This window comes from Nesoenas mayeri (genome assembly GCF_963082525.1).
Source record: "Nesoenas mayeri genome assembly, chromosome: 6".
Lineage (NCBI taxonomy): Eukaryota > Metazoa > Chordata > Aves > Columbiformes > Columbidae > Nesoenas > Nesoenas mayeri.
In genome coordinates this window covers 44,033,037-44,056,256 of record NC_137545.1, presented here as the reverse complement: position 1 = coordinate 44,056,256, position 23,220 = coordinate 44,033,037, and the positions used below count along the sequence as shown (strand labels likewise).

The window sequence follows — 23,220 nt, the reverse complement described above, 5'->3', positions numbered from 1 at the left end:
TGCTTAGTGTTAGTAGCTCTTGATTCTGTAACAAAAGACTTGTGTACAAGAACGTGTTGGACTGTTGGACTGTAGGATGACACATCTCTGAGCTGTTCTGGCGACAAAACGCGACTGAAGGAGATGCTGCCACGAGCTTCCACGCAATGACTGTGCGCTGAGGCGCCATCAGCCCCAGCTCCCGTTCACACGGAAAACCGAGCGTTCACACCTCCGATGGCAGAAAGCGTCTGCACAGCAAGATCTTTGCTTTCACAACACGCGAGTTTGAGAACCATCCATGGAGAAGGACGTTATTGAGTGAGCAGCAGGAAACCAGCCCGCGCATGGGGAGCTGAGGACTCCCAGGTGTGCAACAGAGCTGCCAGAACAGCCCTTCAGCCCACCTGCGGCACAACTATTTCCACGGGTGACAATGCGATACCTGCACTACTTGTATCGATGCATCCTGACATCACAGGTGCACGTAAAGTAACTAGTCTACCAACCTGGTATTTTTCCATCAACCATTTCAATCTGCAAAGACATGCACGCAGGACTAAGCAACCCATAAACGAGCTTCTAATCAGTGGATCTTATTGAAACATAGAATTTGAACATGTGGAAATCACAAACAGCTTGCAATGCTATACACAAAGCATTATTTTCAGCTTTCTGGAATAAAAATTATCTGGAATATTACCAGAGTAAAATATTTTTGTTGTGTTGTAATATGATGCCTGTGATGCTTTGAGATGAAGGGAAAAGTCTGGGAAAACTGCAATAACTTGAGTTTCCTTGCTATCTAAAACAATTTCTATTTCAAATTCCAGAGCTTCTGCAATATATTAATAAACATTTATGTTATAGAGTAAATCCACATACTGGTAATACAAGACAATAATACAACACAAAATAATACAATTAACTATATCACTAAAACAGCATTTGCTCAAGTTAGTCAAGGCTTTCTAAAGCTGATGAACTACACGCTCCCTAACATATGTAAGTTGTGATTTAAGGTGCCTTCTTTCACATCTGCTACAGTATAACAGATATAAAACACCGCGACGAACACCAAGGAACACACGCAGTGTACTAGAGCGCGTTGTCTCCCTGCACGGTGCGAGTGCCCGTCCGGCCCGCTGGAGCACCACTGGAGCGCCGCTGGAGCACCACTGGAGCGCCGCTGGAGCACCACTGGAGCGCCGGAGCCGCGGGCGGGGGCCCCTGGAGCTGGGCAGCACGAGCCCCGCGCGGCGCCCTGGGCAGCGTGCGCGGCGCCCCGGCCGGGGCTGTCCTCCTTGGGGCAGAGCTTGTTCTTTGCCTTTCGCTTGTTTTGCTTGGATTTTGTTTGTTTGGGTTTTTCTAATCGATTTTATTTCTGCCTCAGGACACGACTTGGTGAATTTCTTCTGTTGTTTAGAAGTCAACTCTGTGTTCCACAACAATATCAAAAAGCCGTCTCAGTACTGGAAGACTGATCAGAGCAGAAGAAAGCAGCACCCCCCAACAGGCAGGGCCGCCCGCCAGAACCTCCCGACTTCCCTAAAGTATTCCGAGTCTTTGAACCAGTTTGTGTGTCACTCTTTCTATTCTGTAAAGAATGAGAAACAATTATTTTTTTAAAATATCTTCTGGAAAAGAATGTATGTAATTAGAGTGAAATCTTACTCATCTCAGTGTGTGCTGTTGCTGTGATTTACGCTAAGAAACAATGGCAAAACTGAGAAAACTTAGTAATTCTCTTACTGGATAGTCCAAACAGGACAGAGAAAACAGACACATCTCCCATCTCCAGGCCCATCTGAAATCTGGGGTTCAGGGCTCCTTCATCTCTCGTTTGAAACACAAACACGCTCGCAGAAACAAGCGGAGCATTGTATCAGTCACCTCGCATGCCGATATTTTCTGTTCCAGCTAAAATACGGCACTGGCTATTTTCATTACGTTGATTGTGAGGACTAAGCTCGATATGAAGGATACAGAGCAGCAACAGATGGCAAATTCTGCAGCGTATCTTCAAGTAAGGCTATATCAAAGAATAGATACCAAGAACTCGGCATTACTCCTGGCTCACAAGCGCCCTGGATGAAGGTATGTCCTACAAAAATCATGTTCCTGATCTCTTCTCCTCCACTTGTTTCACGTGTTTTATTCGTGCCTTTCTGCCTGTGAGCTCTGTGGAGCACGGGTTTCCCTCGGCTCCACAGAAGGGCACACCGGTTTGGAGATCAGGCACTCTGACTGTACAAATGGCATCTCCTTTCATTACAGGCTATCATTTTGATATTGTTGTCTTATTTCTTAATAACAAAATGTGGCAATTTGTTCCTAAACAAAATCAAGACAAGAATATTAGCTCTTTCTAAGCTCAGTCTCCCTGTTTATCTTTAGACAGCACAAGACCTGCGGAGGAATCAGGACAAGACAGTGACCAGTGTCACACGAACATCTGTACACAGCATTGCTCCCGTTAACACTCCAGCACTTCGCTTGTGCAGAAGCCCTTTAAATCAATTGTGTTACATACACCTTGGTTTTCTTTTTGTGAAAGAAACGCTTCCTTTTTAAGCATGTCACACTGACACAGGGGTCAAGGAGTTATAATTTACCTGAAGTTATTTCAGAGATCGGCAAATTGTAACTGTTTGTTTAAACTGGAGTTACTACAAAACCTGCCACTACGAAGTGAGAGATATTGTGCTGAATTTCAGCATATTAAATAAGATCTATTAGCACTAGCATGTCTGAACCGAGAGCTCCCGAGGGCGCGTGGCAGCGAGGAGGCCCTGCTGCCCCAGTCCTGTCCCCGCGCCACAGGGACCCACAGCGGAGCCGCCACCGCAGCCCCGGGGTCCCCCAGCCGGATTTACCTTCATGGTAACAAGCACAAGCGCTCGCCCCACGTGTTGCACAGTCACAGAAGCTCTGCCACGCCGGGTGGATGGAGCAGGTGTGGAACTGGGAGGATCTCCCCGGGAGCCGCTCTCCGGGCAGGAACAGCGCGGAACTGCACCGCACGCGCTGCCTCCCGCTGGCTTGGTGTTCCAGCAGAGATGGCATAACTAGGATCATTCCAGACAAATTAAGATCTGCAGTGGGTGCTCTCTATTTAAACAAGTGTAATGCAAATGCTTTTGAGAACTTTTATTTTAAAATGCTCAAAGTACAGCACAGGTGATAGCCTCGGGCTTTCCACACCCCTTGTGTGCCATAATGACGTTTGGTTAAGAGGGTGAGGAGAAGGTTTTTGCAGCCACGCAAACAAACAGAAATCCAGATTTCTGTTAACACTTCTTCCCTGTCTCCTGACAGCTGAACCTCGTTTGGGAAAAGCAGCCCTGGCCGCAGCCAGCCCAGCTGCTCCCGGCCTCGTGACTCCTGGCCTGGGTGTCCCCTCGCTGCTCCTGCTCAGGTGGCTCTGGAGCCGGGGCAGCGCTGCAGCAGCACGTGTCCCCTGGCCTGGGTGTCCCCTCGCTGCTCCTGCTCAGGTGGCTCTGGAGCCGGGGCAGCGCTGCAGCAGCACGTGTCCCCTGGCCTGGGTGTCCCCTCGCTGCTCCTGCTCAGGTGGCTCTGGAGCCGGGGCAGCGCTGCAGCAGCACGTGTCCCCTGGCCTGGGTGTCCCCTCGCTGCTCCCGCTCGAGTGGCTCTGGAGTCGGGGCAGCGCTGCAGCAGCACGTGTCCCCTCAGAGCCGCGTCCCACCGCAGCGCACCCCGAACACCCCGGACCCACCACGCCCGTCGCGGAATGGGGACAAATCCCTGAGCAACCAAAGCTGGCTCACTACACACCCCACACACTGTGTACAAACGTCTGCCTGGCAGATCCAATAGCTGAAGGGTAATTTCACTCACTGCCCACAACTACCACCCCACGGTTGCATAAACAGTAAATACTTCACCTATCTCCCCATTGAGCTGTGATGCGGAGAGCGAGTTTCAGCTTGTACGCCTTCAAAGCGTTTACAATACATTCCTTTTTTCCTCTTTAATAATGAATTCATCGCAATACCAATCAGAATATTAGATTAGCTATAGTGTTGATTTAAGGTTCACAGAACCCCCTACATTTCACTTAGATCACTGAGATCACAAGTATTTTATAAGTAAAAGGCCTCACTGCATAGGGGAGGTGAGGGGTAGGGAAATCTTCATTTTTATTATTCCTTCAAGAATGGATCAACCACTCTCAAATAAAGTAATAGCTCACAGTTTTATTTTCTCCACTGCAATGAAGGCGTACGTAAAGTAAATCTGAAAGGCGTTCAACAGGAAGCTGACTGGTCTTCAATTTCTAGTGCTAGGTAAGAACTGTGTAAAATGCTATGCAATTGAAAAAGGACGTGGAAGACATGTAAGAGATGACCATGGAGACATTTTGGAGAAAAATAGTGATTTCTTTTTCTTTTGTTACCACAACATCTTAAAATTGCGATGATAGGAGGAAAACACATGTATATTAAAATTATGCCTTTTAAAAAAAATTTCTGTTAAAAATGTGTCTAGTTTAAAAACACTGAAACACTAAGAAGAGCTTTTCGCTGCCTTTCCCAAAGCGGTGCTGCCTTCATTCGCCCGAGCCAGAGGGAGGCGGCGAGCAGGACCGGGGCTCCGGCTCTGTGCCCAGGTGTGCACGGGCGGCTCCAGCAGAGCCTCACAACGCCAGGCCCGACTCAGCCAGGCCCGACTCAGCCAGGCCCGACTCAGCCAGGCCCGACTCAGCCAGGCCCGACTCAGCCTCCAGGGTGAGCTGTGCCACAGTCACCAGCCTGGTCACCGCCGGACTGGACAGACACGTCCTCCCACCTCTGAGCGCTGGGAGAGCAGCCAAACCTCCGCCAGATACCATCCCAAGATCTGCCTCCTTAGCTTTTCCTTCTGATGATAGCGTTGGGAGTTTCATTATTAAAAAAGCAATGAATTAATTCACTGTGAAACTGGAGAGTCCTTCCCTCTTCCCAGAACAGACGTGTGTCCCCTCTGCCTCGGCAGACAAGCCAGCGGGCGCCGAGGGCAGCGAGTGAGAAAGAGCAAAGGTCCCAGCGCTGGTGCCAGACACACAGATCTGAACCGGCAGATTGTTCTGTGCAAGCAGCAACTTTGGGAAGGTCACGAGAGGTGGATTTTGGCTGTCCTCACCCACCTCTTCCCTCCCTGGGCAAACCTTCCCCAAACAGAATAAATGAGTATTCTGTTTAGATAAACAGGACATGAAAAGTTCTCCAACGTATCCAGACACACCTCAGGCCTTAGGAAGCGCAGCTGAGCCCCAGAGAAGCTGCTGAGCAGCCCAGGAGGGCTGGGACTGGCGGTGCCTCCGCTGCCCTCGCTCCTTCCTTGGGCACCCCCTGCGCAGGGACCAGGCGCAGCTCTCACCAGTGGCAGGGCCGTGCTCTCACCAAGTGTGGCAGGGCCACGCGCGCTCACACCAGTGGCAGGGCCGCGCTCAGCTCTTGCTCCGTGTTTACTCTGTCTTCACTAGCGCTGGAGCTGCCTCGTTGTCAGCGATATTTGCAATCAGGATGAGAACAGCAGCAATATTGACAAGCCATGCCCAGAAGCCCAGCTCAGCTCTGGCTTCCCGTGCACTTGCACACAAAGCTACGCTAGCTCAGTATTTTTCCCTCCCCAACTAGTGAAGTTGAAACCAGTTCAGATTACTTTTGGAGTGACAGTATCTGTCATATCCATAACTATTTTTTGCCTCCTTTTCATTAGAGAAAACAACCCACACAAACCTAACCAAAACCTCTGAACTGCACCAACACAAGTTACCCACACGGCTTTTATTCAAGACGACAAAACCTGCTCTTTCTGCAGCAACTCCCCCAAGTTGTTTCTCCCAAAGGGAGCCTGGCTAATGAAGTTACTGTTCAAAGCTCGTTAGTCCGCGGCACACGGGCACCAGGGCGAGCCCAGCGGGGCCCAGGCTGGGACTGGGGCTTCCCCGCCACCGCCAGCCCAAGCCTCCCGTATTGCCCATAAACTCTGCTCACGGGGACCGCTCTCGTTAACCAGGCTGTAAACGGCTTTAAAGGAGCGCAGAACCCAGTTCTAACCTACACTCACTGACTTGGTTGAAAATAATAGGAAAGTCAATGAGAGCAATACAAAATATGTCTGATGACAAGCTGACAGGTAATTTTTCCAGACAAGTATCACAAGGTCTACTTGCTTTTAAGGCATCTTTTCTATATCGTATTACAATAACTACATTCTAGTAATAAACCAAATCATTCTTGATTATAGTTACAACAACTTCATTAAGCTCACAGAGGTGCCTGAACTAGTCAGTGCAATCCTGTGACAAGTAAATAAGCAGATAAACGTTTGCAGAACTTGCTCATTTTCAGCATCACAATTAAAGAAAACAAAAATTAAGACAGTGCTCTGAGTTGCACATCTTGGAACCGCTTCAGCCTTTCCTTTGTTATAAATATATTCAAATAACCTACATCAAGTGGAAGTTATTTGTTTCCTGTTTTAATATGCAGTGTTTCTTCCAGTGAGGCTTCTCTTGCAGTGCATGTACATTTCCTATACTAAACACCTGACACAGCTTACTAATTAAGATTACTAATATTTTTACGTGGCACATGCTATCATTCAACATAAAAATAGCCCAAAACACATTACAGATGTTATTTTGCTAGTATATAAAGCTGCTATTAAAAAAAAGTATAATATTGCTTTCCTTGTTTACATGTGTGACTCAATTAGTCTGTCCATTCGAAAAGGACCCTGCGTTACTATTGAAAACACAAACACCAGGAGATGTGTTATATTGTAGACTCTTTAAGAAAAATGAGAACCAGTCTTCCTCCTTCACAGACAACTGCTCTCTCAAAACTTGCTCCAACTGTGTTTTATAGGAGAACCTTTATTACTATTACTGCTATTTATCCTTAACATCTACCAAGATGAAAGGAAAAAAAAGACATAATTTTTACTGGAAAAGGCCCATCAGCTCTTCTACCTTAATTAAAAATATTAATAGCAACTCATTTCAGTAGCAATATAGCACTTTACAAGCAATTTCAACAAAATAATGTTATTGCAACCTGTCTTTCCATGGATAGTTTACATTCATTTGCATGCAATATTGTAACATTTAACCAAGACGCTGCAGCAGGTCAGTGCCAACAATGAGCTCTTGCCCCCAAAACCCACTCCTCCCATTTTAAACGTGACAGACGAGTCTGTATGAATGTACCTCCATACACTAAACAAGTACATTTAGCAGGTTCCCATGTTTTCATATCAGTGTAGATAATACTTAGCGTTTACCTCAAAACCACAGTTATTAAAGGGGAAAATGTTATCATCCTTGTCGTCTCCTAATCTCTAAACTCCAAGCTATCACGAATAAGAATGTTGAAAAAAACGAAAAGCTGGTTAATGAAACATTACTCCTGCTAATCCAACCACACCTTTTCCTTCACACAGGCAGATCTTGAAGCAATGACTAATGTAAAATTAACATGGAGCAGAAGGTTATTAGGAAAAAAAAAAGTACAAAGGTCTACAGAGCAAACACAAGCCCTTTGGAAACAGCCGGCTCTCCAGTGAGGTGCTGATGCACTCTCAGGAGGCAGCTGGGAGGGGAACAGGACCAGAGACGGCTCAATTCTTAAACTGTTTTTCTGTAGCATTTGGTATTTCTACCTTCTGCAGAAATTACAATCACCTAAATGTATTCTTTTGCTGAAACAGCCTAGGTTCAGCATCGGTGTAATTGTATTCTTCCAAGACTTCATTTCCCAGCTGTCCCAGCCCTAGAGATGGAAGTTGCACTCAGTCACTCGTATCTGCGGATGCCCTGGTCAGAGCGCTGCGGAGTGCGCCGGGCACTCTGCTCCAGCCCAAACCCCAGCCAGCGAACGGCCACACGCAACGCCCGCCAGCCGCGCTCACCTCGTGCCCGCGCTCCCGTGCTCCCGCTGCTCTCCCGCTTCTCTCCTTTTTTTGTTTTTTGGAGCAGGGGGGTAAATGGGGGGAACTGCAAAAAGTTGCCGGGTGCAGCAGCCGCGCTCCCGGGCGCGGGCAGCGGACCCCCCGGCGCACCCGCGGTCACACAGAGGTGAACAACCGTTCTCACAGTAAACCACGCTCAGGGAACGAAGCGCCGGGAGCCCGGTACGGAAACACCGGCACCCGTAACGGAAACACCGCGCTCCTGGGGGAACACGGCCCGAGGAGTCCGACACGGGAGAGACGGGGCAGCCGGCGGCAGGCGGCACCGGGCCCGGTGCTGCCCGGCTCAGCGGCCGCCGCGCTGACCCTGCCGGACGGGAGCGCAGGCCCAGCCCGTCCGCGGGCCGCCGAACTTTCCGCCCCGCGCCCCCCGGCCGCGGGCGCTGCAGGCGCGGTCCGGCGGGTGCGCTCCGGCAGGGCGGCCCAGCCCGCTGCGGCTGCCGCTCCCGCCCGCGGCGCCGCGCACCGCCCCGCGCACACGGCGCCCCACGGCGCGGCCGCGGGCTGCGCATCCGCCGCGGGCTCGCCCCGCCGCCGCGGGAAGCCGGAGCGCCGGCAGGGAGCGGCCGAGGCGAACTGCAGACGGCGGGCCCGGGCTCCGCGCCCCCGACCCCGCTGCGGCTCCCGGCCCGCACGCACCTGCCCCGCGGCGCCCGCCCGCCCCGGGCTCCTGCCCCCGCCGCCCAGGTGCCCGCCCAGAGCCCGGGGCAGGAGCCGGGCGGCGGCAGCTCCGCCCGCAGGGCCCGCGCGGCGCGGCTGGCACCGGCGCCGGCGCGGAGGGCACGCCGCGCTTCGCCCGCGCGGGAGGGCGCGGCGCTGGCGAGCCGGGCGCGGGTCCGCCCGAGGCGGCGGCTCATCGGCCCCGCTGCCCCGGGCCCCTGATGGGCTCCGCCGCGCCTCCCCGCCTCCCGCCTCACCTGCGCGGCGCCCCGGGCGGCCCACGGCCTCCCCAGCCCTCGGACACTCACCGGCGGAGGGAGGCGCCGGCGGGCGGCGGGCCGGCCCCGCTCAACGGCGGCGGGCCGCGGCGGCCCTAGCCCGGGGTCTCCATGGTGGCGGTGGAGGCGCCGGCGCCGCCGAGCACCGTCGCCCGCTCCGCCTGGCCTCGCTCCGCCCCGCTCGTGACGTCAGCGCAGCGCCCTGCCCTGCCCCGCGCCCATTGGCCAGGCGCGGCGCAAGGCGGCACTCCATTGGTGACTGCCTCGCGTTAAACCCGCCAATGGCGGCGGCACTTGAGGTTGCTATGGTTACTGATGCTGTGAGACGGCGGAGCGGGAGGCGCCGCCGTTCCCCGCGCGGGGTCCGCGGTGGAGCGGGGCGCAGAGCGGGGCGCAGGGCACGGCGGCTCCGCGCCGCCCGGCGGGCTCTCGCCGCCCGGGGTGCCTGCTGGGCGCGGCCGCCTGCCGAGCCAGCCGCGGGGCCGGGAGGCTCCTCCAGCGCCGCCGCGGAGCCCGCCAGCCTCCTCGCGGTGAGTGTCCGTTCGCGGCGCGGGAGAGGGCGGGGCGCAGGTGGCTGGAGCAACCGGTTGCAAAATGGCCGCTGCGGGGCGGCGCGGTCCTGCCGCCGGCCGGGCGCCCTGGCGAGGCGGGCGGCCCCGCGGGCTGCCGGGCGGTGCCGCTGCCCCGGAGGAGCCGGCGGAGCGGTGACCGGAGCTGCGGCGGCCCGGGCTGCCGGGAGCCAGCCCCGAGTGCCCGGTGCGGGTCCGGCAGCCTCTCCCTCTGCTCACCCCCTGGCGGGGCGGGTCGAGGTGTTCGTGAAAGAGCAGGAAAACACTTTCTACAGCGTTTTAAAATCTCACCGTTTTGAAGTTTCTACTAGTGGCCTAATAAAATTTGTGATGTAAATAGTTATAGATGCAGAGAAAATCCAATATGTCTGGAGATACTACAAAACACTTTGAAAATGGGTTTTGGGTGAGAGGGTCTGTGTTAAATGCTTGGCCTGCTTTTTGAGTTACGTGACTGTCCCAAACTCAAACCCTCTCCGTTTCCCAGGGGTTTCTGACAGTGCCGTTTCCCCAGCCCGCTGCTCTTACAGCCGCGATGGGACACTCACTGCTGCATTGACCAATGTGAGGATCATGCTGTAAACAGCTGAAAGAAGCAAGATCAGCTTGCTGCTTGAATCTTCCCAGAAATGCATATGTTCTCGTTTTACTCTGTTATGCTTTTGCCTTTTATCTTTTCCTGATGCTTGGCTGGTGCACTAAGTCGTCTCCAGATGTTCTCCTGTTGGCAGACTTGGATTTGGGGTGTAACTCAGCAGCCCGTGCTGTCTTAAGAGGTTGTCTCCTTAAACCCCTTCCCCTGTTGCATTGATGCAGACTGTGCAGGAATCCTGCTGAAAACTAACATGAAAATGGTACCTGCATTTTTACTGGTGCCTTTTTTTCCATCCGGGTTGGTTCTCCAGGTCAGTGTGCAATGGGAGGTGCCATATTTCTGTGTGGACATAAGGACATGTGATAACACTGATGTGGTTTAGTAAGTGCTGACACTACAGGTAGAACTGTGTCCTTAATCTCTGTTCAGACAAGAACTGCAGATAACAAGTAAGGGGAAGCTGAACAGGGGGAGTCACCTATAAACTCAGAATTCATATAGTCCCTTCTTTTAATTTCCCACTGGCAATGTAGCTGCTATGCTGGAAACTATGTAGGTTATTGATATAATTTTAACCTCTCTAATATTTGTTGCAATTTGTATGGATTAATACAGTAGGAACTCTTACAGTATGATCATATGCCAAATGGAAAACACCTGGCAGATGTAAACAGGGGTCTTGATTCCTCACTGCCCTGAAAGTCTCATGATTCATGCTGTGTTAAGTGGATATAAAATGTTACCAAACCAGAACGGTGGTCTCCTTCTAGGAAAGCGGAGTCCAGAGAAATAATAGCAGAAACTTAGTAAAACAAGGAGTAACAAGAGTAAAATAAGATAAGCATGGAAAGGGTCAAACAAGGCTGGAGAGCAAGAAAGAAGGAAAAATAAAATGTGAAGTCAGGATAAGTAAAAGGAGGAGAAAGCACAGAACCTGTGGGTGCAATGACTTCCATTGGTTGCAGGGCTGCTTCTACCAAAGGTGTACTGTGTTAATTAAATCAACTTAATATCAGCCTTAATGGGTTTTCACCTGTGCTTTGGATATGGCTCCATTGTCTTAGCGTCCACAGCCACACAGCTGGGAGAAAAGGCAGCTGCCTCCTTGCCCCTGCTGCTGGGTGTTGCTGTGCTGCGGGACACACGGCCCCGGCGGGACGTGGAGGGGGGCACGGTGCTCTCTCCAGCCCTCCGGCCGGGGGGCTGTGACCTTGGCCAGGTTTGGAACGGGCTGTTCCCGCTGCCCTGGCTCCCTGCGGAGCCCCGCACTGCAGGGCTCTGTGCTGGAGCAGCACGGAGAAGGGGAAGAAATAGCGGTGGGGAGGAGAGAGTGATCTTGAGCCAGTTTGTTTTGGCACAATAGAAGTATAAAGAATTAAAATATTTTGAGGTCCTGTCAGATTTGCAAATATATTGAATATCAGTGAAGAACAGCTATTTCATTCTAGCTGGTATTAGTCATACAGGCATAGCTTTTAAAATTTGTTTTGTCAGGGAGAGCAGCCGCTACATTATCTGATTTGACTGCAGCCTATCCCAGGCCATTGATTCTCCCCCAGTTGCTCCTGTACTGAACCCAATAGGGACAAAATATGTTATGGAAAGGCACCCCATTTGAACCTCCCAATAGAAAGCTGCACGCTGTAGTGATTCTTTTGACTTCTTATTTCACTAGTTGATAATAGCCTTCGTCAAAAACGTATTTAAACCCCTGTATCAATTTTAGGATCAGCAACAAACAAGAACTGTTTCTTTTTATTTACCTTTTTCAGGCAATGACTTAAAAGTAAGATGATCTTTGGTTTTCATTCTCAGCATCGTTCAGCAAGCACTGACTCCATTATGTTTGCAAATCTTATAAAAATCTCATGACATGGTTTCCTTCTTATCCTTCCTGGTTTCTTATGAGCCTTAAATGGGATGTCTTAAAATGATTGTGCTTCTTTTCCAGCTTTTTAGACGAGCAATTTAGTTAGTGGGTATTTGCTGATTGTTTTGTTGCTACTGTGCTCCTTCAGTATTTCAAGACATTAATATGTTGTTTTGCTTCATTCAATCTATTCTGAAATTAATCCAAATTGGATTTTCTTCTTTAATATTGTGCAGATGTTCCTTGCTGGACTGGCACGCCTATCTCGAAGTTTAGCGTTGTTTCTCTGGTTGCAAGATTACCTCGGTTTCCCGTTGGGTGTAAACGTGTGGCGACAGAGTGGTAACTGTTGCACAGGGTGCTCGGCCCTGGGAAACGCGGGTTGTAAAGATCAATACCATTCCCAAAAACAGTGTTGCCTTTGCGTCTCTTTTTCTGGAAACTATCCAGTGCTACCTGTTTTATCTGTGATTTCCTACAGGTGCTGAGATTACGAAGGTTTGGCAAAGAAATAGCAGGAGCAGTGTGATGCCCTCGGCAGGCCGGCTGAACCGCGGGCACGCGGGGAACGATTCAGATGCATGAGGGGTTCTGCCCCCATTAAAACCTGCAATCTGATTTCAAACGTTACTGCAGGCCATGTGTTGATGTCATGAGAACTCAGTCGATCATGATACAATTGGCTTTGGGTAATTTGGAAACTCTTACTGCTTTTTAAACTAAATTAAATGAATGTTCTGCTTTGTTACTGTTGAACTGGGGAGGTGTGGCACCTGATAGAAGGTGTATTTCTGAAGTAGGGTGGACTAACATTCTTCTCTTTCAGTGAGGGCTTTCACAGGAACTTAAAGTTTCAGATAGTAGCTTTCAATTTTAATAAGAAGGTAACGAAGAAAATATATATGCAAGAAGAAGTTTGGTTCTTATTTATGGACTGTACGTTTCCAAGGGTTGTAAATGAGATGCTTCAGAGAAGCATGCTTTGATTTTTGCAGCAGGATGTCAGACAACATCAAGCATTAATTTAAGGCAAAGGTGTGCCAAACACTTCCCCGCACACCACTCTGCAGATTCGGCCTGGCCAACCTGGCAAAAGCTTTACAAAATGATGCTGGTTGTGCTGACAAAATAACCCGCAGGGGCTTCTAAATCACGTGAATGATCTGTCCCTCTCGCCTGTGTCTCACAGGCTGCAGACAAACTGCTGTGTCTTCAGCTGTGCCGCCGTCCCCTGGCGGGAGGGGATCCGGAGCTGGGGTCACAGGACCCTGCTTCCTCGGGCTCCCTGACCCCGGTGGCCCTTAGGCCTGGCTGTGTCTTCTCCTTAAGCTCGGTTTGTGAAACAATCTGTTAAACTGAGAGGCCTGATGCACACTTGCTCTGAAATACAGCCAGAAATGTGCAAATCACTGCAACTGAGAAAGCCGTAGCTTCTCATAGAGTGTAATAGGAAAAAGGAGCTTGGCTTAAGGCGGAATTTGACTTAGAGTAGTAAGTTCTTGAAGCGCTGCTAAATGAAAACTGCTCCCCATCCAGCGTAAAGTAAGGCAGCTGACTTGTGGCTGGAGCTCATCAAGAACCCCGGAGGTGCGCACAGCAAAGGGTCTGCCAGCCCAGCGCTGGGGCGGCGAACGTCGCCACGCGCCAGCAGTAACAAAGCCTGCATGAAAATGGGGTGGGTGGAAATGCTGCCAGCTTTCAGGTTATCATCACAAAGTTAGATGTTAGCAGATGGTATTAGTCCTATGAAACGTTCTCTCCTGGTTTCTTAGTTAGGTTCGGTGTTGTTGGTGTGTGTCTTTTAATGTGTGTTAGTTCTCCTAGAAATACAAACACTTCCTTTCTGTTGTGTATTTGTACAATATGAAGAGTATTTAGTATCGACCCAGACTTTACAAAACACTCTGGTGTGTTGAACTTGCGCCTGCAGCTCCGTGTGAGCGGAGGGGCCGGTGCCCTGCAGAACAGGGCCCTCAGCACCAAGTCTGACTGCGTGGCCGGAAGAACGGCCCTGGAACTCTTGTGTGGAAATAACAGGCAGATTTTCTTCTTGCACCATTTGAAATTATCTACATGGGTAATATGACTTTGTTCTGAAATATCTTTTAAATGGTGAAAGTGTTGCAGTTTTGAATTTCTACATGGATGGAGTTTGAAGTGCTGTGCCCTGCGCGGCTCCGAGTACCGCCTGGCAGGGCAAGGAAGCGTTTTCTCAAGCTACTAGAGTGACAGGTTGTTTGCTTTTTCCTCTTACTGTGAAGTCAAATGTTCTAGTTCTATATAAGCAAGCAGTATTCATTTGATCCATTTTAGCACTTAGAAGGCAGGTCAAATTTTGGACATGAGCATCATTTCATTGGTGCTATTAAGCAAAGAAATCCTAATCAAGGAAGTTATTTCCCAGTGTTTTTCTGCACTGTTAGGTCTGATCTCCTTGTTCATGTGAATTGGATCTTTTTGGGTTTAAAACAGAAAGAACACTGTATCATTTTTATATGGGTGGGTGAAACACTTGGTTCCGAAATGCCTTAAGAGATAATGAAATTGCAATATTTTGTTCAACTAATATATTAATAAATCTCTTTATAGGCTCTCAAGCTACTCCTTTGGCTTTGTTTTTTACTAATAGAAAAAAGGCAAAGTGAAAAAAGAGTCAAGGCAAAGCCCAGGTACTTTGTTGTAGCGCAGAGGATGTTGATTCTATGGCAATTTTCTGTTACAGTATCTTCTGTTGTGCTAAATGAGTCCCGTAGATTGCAGCATTTCACCCGATGGGTGCTGGAGCAGCAGCGTGGGAAGCTGCTCACTGCACCATTGCCAATATCCTGCTTTCCACATGGGCTAGCGAACAGGCACATTTGCTTTACAAGTCAGACAGTTCAAGGTCGATTTAACTATACATTTGTTATTTCTTAAGTAACGGAGAAAATTGTAGAGTGCTATAATGGATAACTCAGACTCGCATCTTTAAATTAGTATGTTGAAGTATATTGTTTAATTTGTAACTTATATCTAGGAAGCTAGATGGAACATTAATAATACAAACAGTATATAAAAAAACTCCGAATTTCTCATGTTCGAATCCAAAAGCCTGTGAACGCTGCCTGTGAACTCTTGCCGTTGGCTCGGTGCGGCGGGTCTGCCCGGGTCTGCGGTGCCTGCGGAGCCGCAGCCGTGCCGTCCACGCTGCCGGCCTGGACCGTGCCGTCCACAGAGCCACAGCCGTGCCATCCGCGCTGCCGGCCTGGACCGTGCCGTCCACGGAGCCGCAGCGTGCCGTCCACGCTGCCGGCCTGGACCGTGCCGTCCACGGAGCCGCAGCGTGCCATCTGCGCTGCCGGCCTGGACCGTGCCGTCCACGGAGCCGCAGCCGTGCCGTCTGCGCTGCCGGCCTGGACCGTGCCGTCCACGGAGCCGCAGCGTGCCGTCTGCGCTGCCGCAGCGTGCCGTCCGCGCTGTCGGCCTGGACCGTGCCGTCCGCGCTGCCGCAGCCGTGTCGTCGCACAGCCGACCTGGACCGCGCGTTTGCTCAGAACGAGCCACCACCCCGAGGCGCCAGCTGCCTCGCTCAGGCCGAGGTGGCGGGTGGCCTGGGTGACTTAATTTCCTGCCCTTTCTTTGGCTCTTGCCGACTCAAAAAACATTGACTTCCTTTCTTTTATTTGCTTGTTGCAATTTTTTGCCTCTACATGAAATGTTTTTAAAGTGTGTTTAGTCTTGGATTTGCTACTCGCAATGTGCAAAGACCGAGGGTGAGCCGTAGCTGTCCCGTGGCGGACAGGCGCTCCGGAGCAGGTGAGCTGTGTCCCCGTGCAGTGACCGGCTGTTCACAGGGCTGATTGTTTTAAGTGTTACTCAAATTGATCTTCCTACTTTGGATTAAGTTTTACTTAATGAGGAAGTAATGAGATTATAATAGACAAAAAGGACTGTGTCTCTTTTGGGAATGCACCATTTCTGATACTTGACTTTATTTCAAACAGATCCATAATTCTTTCTTTAGGGAATGCAAATTTAAATGATAATCAAACTGTGGGACTTTTGACACTGAATGGTACCAGTATTATACTGTGTGTTTTCTTCTGGGGAAAGGATTGGCTGCTGCAAGATTAAAGCGTTCTGGATGAGTGCCATTTCCAGCTGGTCAGTTCAACTGGACCAGAGAAGGGATCTGATTAAACGATAAAGCTGGTTATTGGTTTGTTGTTTTTACTCCATGCCCTATGAGGAGAATGATTTTTCAGCCTCTTTTCCCTAGCAATAATTAGGACCCAACAACTGCATGTCAATATTCCTCCTCTTTGAATGGAAATGTGCAGGAGATAAGTAATTAACATTTCCTTTAAAACTGAAAACCTAGAAAAAACCTCCCACAAAATATTTAAGAAATCTCCAGGTATTGAAGAGAGATCACTGAAATAAGGGACTGGTATGTTTGGGGTTTTTTCCCGGGTTTGGATGTTTTAGGAAACGTGTCTGAATCTGTAATCCAAGCCCACTGGTGTTGTATTAGAAGTTTCCACCGCAGTCAGCGGTTCACGTCGGGGTCCAGTTGTGTATGCCCAGCAGTAATCTGCGTCAGCCGCGGGCGGGTCTGCAGCACCTGCTGCTGCAAAGTTAACCTTCATTCACACAAAATATGAGTAGCTATTAAACTGTCATTGATTGTGCTGTTAAATTGTATTTTGTGTAGAGCTGATGTGGCTTTGTATCATTGATTTTACACTTAGTAATTTGACTGATTTAAAAGATGCACAGAAAGTTTTGTTTCAAGGAGCATGTCCAGGTCATTAAACACTGTGCCCCCACCCCGTCATTTTGCCCTTGTGTTGATTAGCAACAGTTTAGCTGAGAGGAAAACTGCCCGTCGTGACCCGAGTGTGCGGGGATGCCTGTGTGCACACGGTGTGAGCTGGAAACGGTGTGAGCTGGGCGGGAGTGTGCGGGGATGTCTGTGTGCAAACGGTGTGAGCTGGAAACGGTGTGAGCTGGGCGGGAATGTGCGGGGATGTCTGTGTGCACACGGTGTGAGCTGGGGGGAGTGTGCGGGGATGTCTGTGTGCACACGGTGTGAGCTGGGGGGAGTGTGCGGGGATGCCTGTGCAAACGATGTGAGCTGGGGGGAGTGTGCGGGGATGTCTGTGTGCACACGGTGTGAGCTGGGCTGGGGTGTGCGGGGATGTCTGTGTGTACACGGTGTGAGCTGGGCGGGGGGTCCGGGCCGCTTTGTGGGAGTGCTGAGCTGGCTGCAGACCGGACCCTCCCGTGGGTCACGGCAGGAGCCGCCGCTGCTGCGCTGGCTCCAGAGCTGACTCACCAGCGCTCGGTGTTTAACTTCTATTCGGATGGAAGGGAGGAGGGTCTTGCTTTATTATTGGCTATTCCCATGCTTCAGAATGTACTTAAGCCGTACACCTCAGGCCCAGGCAAGTGTTTACATTAAGAATCCACCCAAGTGTTGAGCTGAATTGGAAGATAATCTTTACAAAAGTGTCAGCAGGAGGAGAGGCAGGGCACGGATAAACCTCGTGTTTTTTCCTGTCCCTAAAGGGTTTAGTCATGGCTGGTTGTAGACAGAGCTGATTTAGCATTCTTGGGAAGCAGTTTTCTGTTGACTAAAGGCTTCTGTTGGATGCCTGTTTCATCTTTTGTACTCTTGCTGTCTAAGATGCATCAAGGCTCCCGACCTAAAGGCTGCACTGGAGTTTGAACAAAGCCTTGCAGCAGGGCGCCTGAATGCAGGCTCAGACGAACTTCCGTAGTATTGAAGGGGTTTGTACATGCAGCAGCATTAAAGCAGAAGTAAATTTAACTTGCAGGGCTTTTATAATTTTGATTGGTACATGTTCTAGTTACTGAAGACAAAATACAGAGTTATATAGATCTTGCCCTTTCCAAAACCACCTTAGCATTCATTTGCATTGTTTTAGAATTGAATTTAGAAACGAATTGTTGAATTCGTCATAACAGAAAATAATGTCCATTAAAAGGCTGAGATCAAATACAAACAGAGGCTGGAAAGGAGTGGGCACACCAACTGGCCAGTGCGTGCGTTTGCGTCAGGTCTGTTCTCACAGCTCACCCCGGGATGCCCAGGGCGGGTGAGGAGTCGCCCTGTGCCCCCCCCGCCCTGCACCCCCCGCCCCGTGCCCCCTGCCCCACGACCCTGTGTGAGCGCAGGTGGGACTGGGGGTCTCCAGAGGTTCGTTCTAAGCCCAGCATTCTGTGGTTACAGGTCGAAACCAAATAGTTGCTTTAAGTGGGGAAAAATGGAACCAAGGGGATGAGTGGGCTGACCTTTCTCTTCCTCTCCTTTTCCCTCGACTCTTGAGGAGTGTGGTGACTTTGAGATAAAACTGTGGACTTATTTACAGGTTACTATTAGATTGTAAAGTACACATTAATCATTCAAAAGGGGAATGAACTCCCTCACGTATTACCATGTTTTCTTACTCTGGTGTATCTTTAATGTCAGCCTTTGTCATTAGATGTTGTTTGATGTAGCTTCTGACCAGCTGATATTGTCAATTACTTTCAGAACAGATTGGAAAAGGTCCCTTTGTTGCTAATGAAGGGTGACTCCTGGGTGAAGACAGGTGACATTTAGACTTTGATATTTTTGGTTTAGTGCAAGGGGCAGTTTCATAGCATTGTTAAATAACAGTGACAAATACCCATGAAGAAGCACCGAGAAACTCCACGCTTTATCAATGAGCGTTCACTATTTCCTACTGGGTTTGGTCATGGAATACTCGCTGTACAAAGCCTGGTGCTCATGACATCTCTTGCCTTGTGTCTTGCTTAGTTAACAAGTCCAGAATTAATGTGAGACCAGACAAATGCCAAAGGTGTGACAGAGCGGACGGAATCTGGTGTGTAGGAAATCTTGGTGATGCAGAGCTGGGTCTGAGGGAGAGGTTTGTGAGGCTGGTTGTGCATCACCTTCACCTTCTGGCACTGTGCAGCAATCAGTTCAGCTCAAATGCAACACCTGGTTTCATTGATTGTTTTTCCTTGTATGCCAGACCTGCGATGGTGCCCATCCGTGTTTAATTAAGGTGAAAGTACAGGTTTTAAAACATCAAGGTTTTTACTATGTTGTATATGTTATTGTACCTGAAATGTCAAGTTTATGGCAGGATGACACGAATACTCGCTAGGTGCTGTCAGAGCCGCCCCTCGGGATCTGAACTGCGCTGGACTGCGGCCCCAGTTGGCAAGTGCTGGTGCACAGACTCTTACGGGGTGGATGGGGTTCCATACATAAACCATGGTCTCTAAATGTAGGAAAAGAGGGATCTTTACGTTTGGGTCAAGAGGGCTGTTCTATTTTGAAAAGCACAAAGCAAAGAATAGGTGATCTATGTGACAGCATTACAGATTCATCAAGGAAATAATATTGTGTTTTCCTTTTCTTAGCTATTAAATTGAGAGGCACGTGAAATCTCTCTTAAAATCAAAGATGAACTTCTGGAATTTCTGTTCAATTATGTTTTTAGTGAGATGTTTCCTCTCTCCTCAGAAAACAATACATATTTTAATGTCCTTTTAGCATGTGTTCACAATTTTGGTATTCTCAAAGCATTCGTTTGTTTCTCAACAGATACAAAAAATACATGAAAAATGAAAATGAGCAAACCAGACCATGGAACATCCTTTACAACTCGTAGGATTAGTGGTGTAGGTAGGTATGCTATCATGTTCAATTTAATTGCTTTATCACAGTCTAGAATAAAACTACTTAAGAAATTAATGTGAAATTAATAGCTACATATGGAAGCTGCTATGGCATTCTGATTGTAGAATCACAGCTGGTTTGGGTTGCAGGGCCCTCCCCAGCTCCCCAGTGCCCCCCCCCCTGCCATGGGCAGGGACATCTGCACCAGCTCAGGTTGCTCAGACCCCGTCCAGCCTGGCCTGGGATGTCTCCAGGGATGGTTCAGCCACCCCCTCTCTGGTACCTGCCCAGGCTCTCACCGCCCTCAGGGCAACAATTCCTTCCTCATATCTAATCTAAATCTCCTTCCCCTTGTCCTGTCACTGCTGGCCCCGGTAAAAACTTTTTCTGTTTTCCTTATGATCCCCCTTTATACATTGAAAGGCCGCACTCAGGTCTCCCCGGAGCTTCTCCTCTGCGGCTGAGCAGCCCAGCTCTCTGACCTGCCCCAGCAGAGCTGCTCCGGCCGCGGTCCCTCCTGGGGCTCCCCCGGCCCCTCTCCAGCAGCTCCGTGTGTGTCTGTGCTGGGGACCCAGAGCTGGACCAGCACTGCAGGGGCTCACAGAGCGGGCACAGGGGACAGCGCCCTCCCTGACGTGCTGCCCGGGGGCTGGGGACACAGCGCAGGGTACACGTTGCTGGCTCCTGTCCCATTCTTCTGTCCAGCAGAGTCCCCAGGTCGTCCTCTGCAGGGCTGCTCCCGGTCTGTTCAACTCCAGGTCTGTACTGACGCTGGGGATGGTCCTGGTGGTTGACTTGGAGAAGGATCTTTCCACAGTGAGGAGCTGCCTGGGGTCATGGTGTCAAACCTGCTGTAGGCAGGTGGCAAATGGAAACCCTTAGGGGAGACTCGCAGGAGAACCATGAGATAGCTTGGCGGCGTTTACCTTATCGTTTTACATGGGGCCCTTCTGCAAAACCGCTTGTCAGACCCATCGCTTCCAGCCACCATGGTTTTAACAGTGAATGGCAAAAAATCTCTCTGCTAATACCTGACAGCAAGCTTCACTACCAAGGGAACCTAAAAAAGAGGTTGGAATGAAAAGGCCCTTTCCTTATCCCTGTAAGCTTCCTAGTTATGTAAAGTTGCTGAGGGTCCGTGCACTAATGCTTTACAGTACTGCGACAAAGGTTCAAGTTTTCATATACCATCATAACTGTATCTCAGGCTTTAGCAAATGTTTGTTAGAGAAGATTGTGAAAATGAGTTTTAAAATCTTAATGGTTAATATTTTCTATTTTTATTCATGTGTATATATTTGTGGGTATGTACATACATATACAAATATATAACATTAATTTTCTTTGTAAAATATGAGGCACATCCAATACGTTAGCTATTAAATACAAAGTTTACAGCCTACAGGACAAGAGCCAGATTTTGGAGTTAATCTCCCACAGATAGACCCAGTTGACTTCAGAAAATTCTTCTGAGTAAAGTCCTCAGTAGAAGAAGAAAGAGAATAAGATTAGCAGCAACAATCCATGAGGTTCAGACGCACAGGCTGAAGGAAAAAGCATATCAGAAACCAAGATAAAATGAAATTATCTGGGGGCAGATGTCTGCAAATTGAACCTGTCTTTCACTCTTCCTCGTTCTTTTCTTAGATATGGGGGATGGTGAATGAGTTACCTGAGGAAGTACCTTGGGTACCTCCTTCCTCTTATATTGGTTCTATGTATAGCTATGTATATTTATATGTTCTATGCAAAACATTTTTAAGAGTGTAGAAAATATCAGATGTTGCTAAATTAAACTGGGTTCTTTCAGACGCAGCTTTCAGGCTTCCAAACATTACCACAAGCTCTTTCGTTTAGAAACCCGATATAGTAACAACATTTTTTCAATCTACATACCGCCGTGTTTAAGCTTTCTACATAAATGGGTTCTCTCTGCTTATTCACGGCTCTCTGGTACATTTTTCTGTGGGTAGTACCGATTAAGACAGCCCAGCCAAAGCAAAACAGTCCCTGTTGAATTACAACATTCCTTGTTCTTCCCATCTATTTATCCAGGGGGATCCTGCAGCCTCCCTTCCTAGTTGTTTTCTGGGCTGTGTTTGTTATTGCTTCCTGTACACCAGTATACACTTTATATTTTTAATTCTGGTTTTCCGTGCTTTTTGTTGTCAACCGTCTTCTCTCACTTCATATTGTGAGAAAGGGTGCAAAAAAGATTACATGGATGTGTCTTGCGGTCACGTCTTATCCTTATTGCACTGTCCTGAGGAACAAAGGTGGCATAGAGAAAGCAGGATTGCAAAGCCAGCGGCGGGAGCTGTCAAACAGGGACTGCAAACTGGGATCGCTTTGAGCAGTTTGAGATGACAATGCTAACATACAGGCCAAAGAAAAGAGAATTGGTCAAGATATTGCAGTTTTGAGTACCATACCCAGACAGGGCTCCTGCCCCTGGATATCAGTACCACAACTCAGAACAAGCCGTGTGAGAGATCCACGCAAGTGGAATGATTTGGGAATAACTCAGATCCCTGGACAGAAGGGGAGCGACAAAGCTAGGAGCTGGCTGTAGCGTAAGGGCTTTGGCAACACAGGCACTGACACGCGCGTAGAGCGCTCCGGAAACACCGGCATCGGGCGCCTACACAGGTCTCTGCAGCAGGTGCTGCAAGGAGCAGCTTAGATCTCCATTTCCTTGGGAAGGTGACCATATCCCACCTCTGTTCCATCACTTACCTGCACACAGGTTGCTGTCCTGGGATTAGCTGAGGATTTCTGCTGGAAGGTCACACGAGCATACTTTTCAAGTATCGTGCGATTCAGAAGCGCTGTACCAAGGAGGCTTGCTCAGTGACTCCTAGTGAACGTGCCAGGACGCAGCTGAGCTGCCTCCCGAGCGCCCGCCTGCCCCAGCCTGTGGCGAACTGCCCCACAGCCCCTGCCCCATCCTGCACGGCGTGGGCTCTGGGGTTGCTGCAGATGGGAAGGGACCGCGAGCCTCTGGGAGCAGGGACCAAGGAGTAATAGGCTTAGGAGGAAGAACTGAATCAGTGGCTCTTCAGAGGGCTTGGAGACCGGACTCTTGTTTCTTTGAACATGGAATTATGTTCCAGAATCTCTGCTAGACAATGTTGGAAGCAATCTCAAAAACAAGGAAAAAAATCTTAACACAAAATCTTGCTGAATTAGGAGTGAGAACTTCAAATTTGGATGGATGATAAAAGCCCACAGATGAATAAAGCTGCGTCAAGTCCTAAAAACTGGGAGAAAGGAGATCCATACCAAGCTCATAGGAGGGGTAAAATGGAAGAAATGAGTGAATCAACCTACTGATAGTTTTTTGTGTAAGGTATTTAGAGAATAAAAAAGTAGTCATAATACAACATCAAACCTGTAACCTGGTTAGCGTAACACTGATTTGGTGAAATAATTGGCACATTGCGCAGCTGAGTGGGAGCGAGGCAGGAGCGCGGGGCCGGGGGAGCGAGGCAGGAGCGCGGGGCCGGGGGAGCGAGGCAGGAGCGCGGGGCCGGGGGACTGAAGTAGGAGTGTGGGGCTGGGGGACTGAAGCAGGAGCGCGGGGCGGCAGGAGCGTGGAGCAGCGGGAGCGAGGC

General features: G+C 49.6%; 1 protein-coding gene across 1 annotated transcript in view; it reads left to right on the top strand.

The window, feature by feature from the left end:
- Window positions 1-9,175: 9,175 nt before the first annotated feature.
- Window positions 9,176-23,220, top strand: part of CCDC148 (coiled-coil domain containing 148) — a gene marked incomplete at both ends in the record, with an annotated part of 51,849 nt that continues 37,804 nt past the window's right edge. The window contains 3 exons of the mRNA XM_080346980.1: window positions 9,176-9,424; window positions 13,859-13,950; window positions 15,143-15,522. Coding sequence (XP_080203106.1) covers window positions 9,176-9,424; window positions 13,859-13,950; window positions 15,143-15,522 — 721 coding nt within the window. The remainder of the gene's footprint in view (window positions 9,425-13,858; window positions 13,951-15,142; window positions 15,523-23,220) is intronic.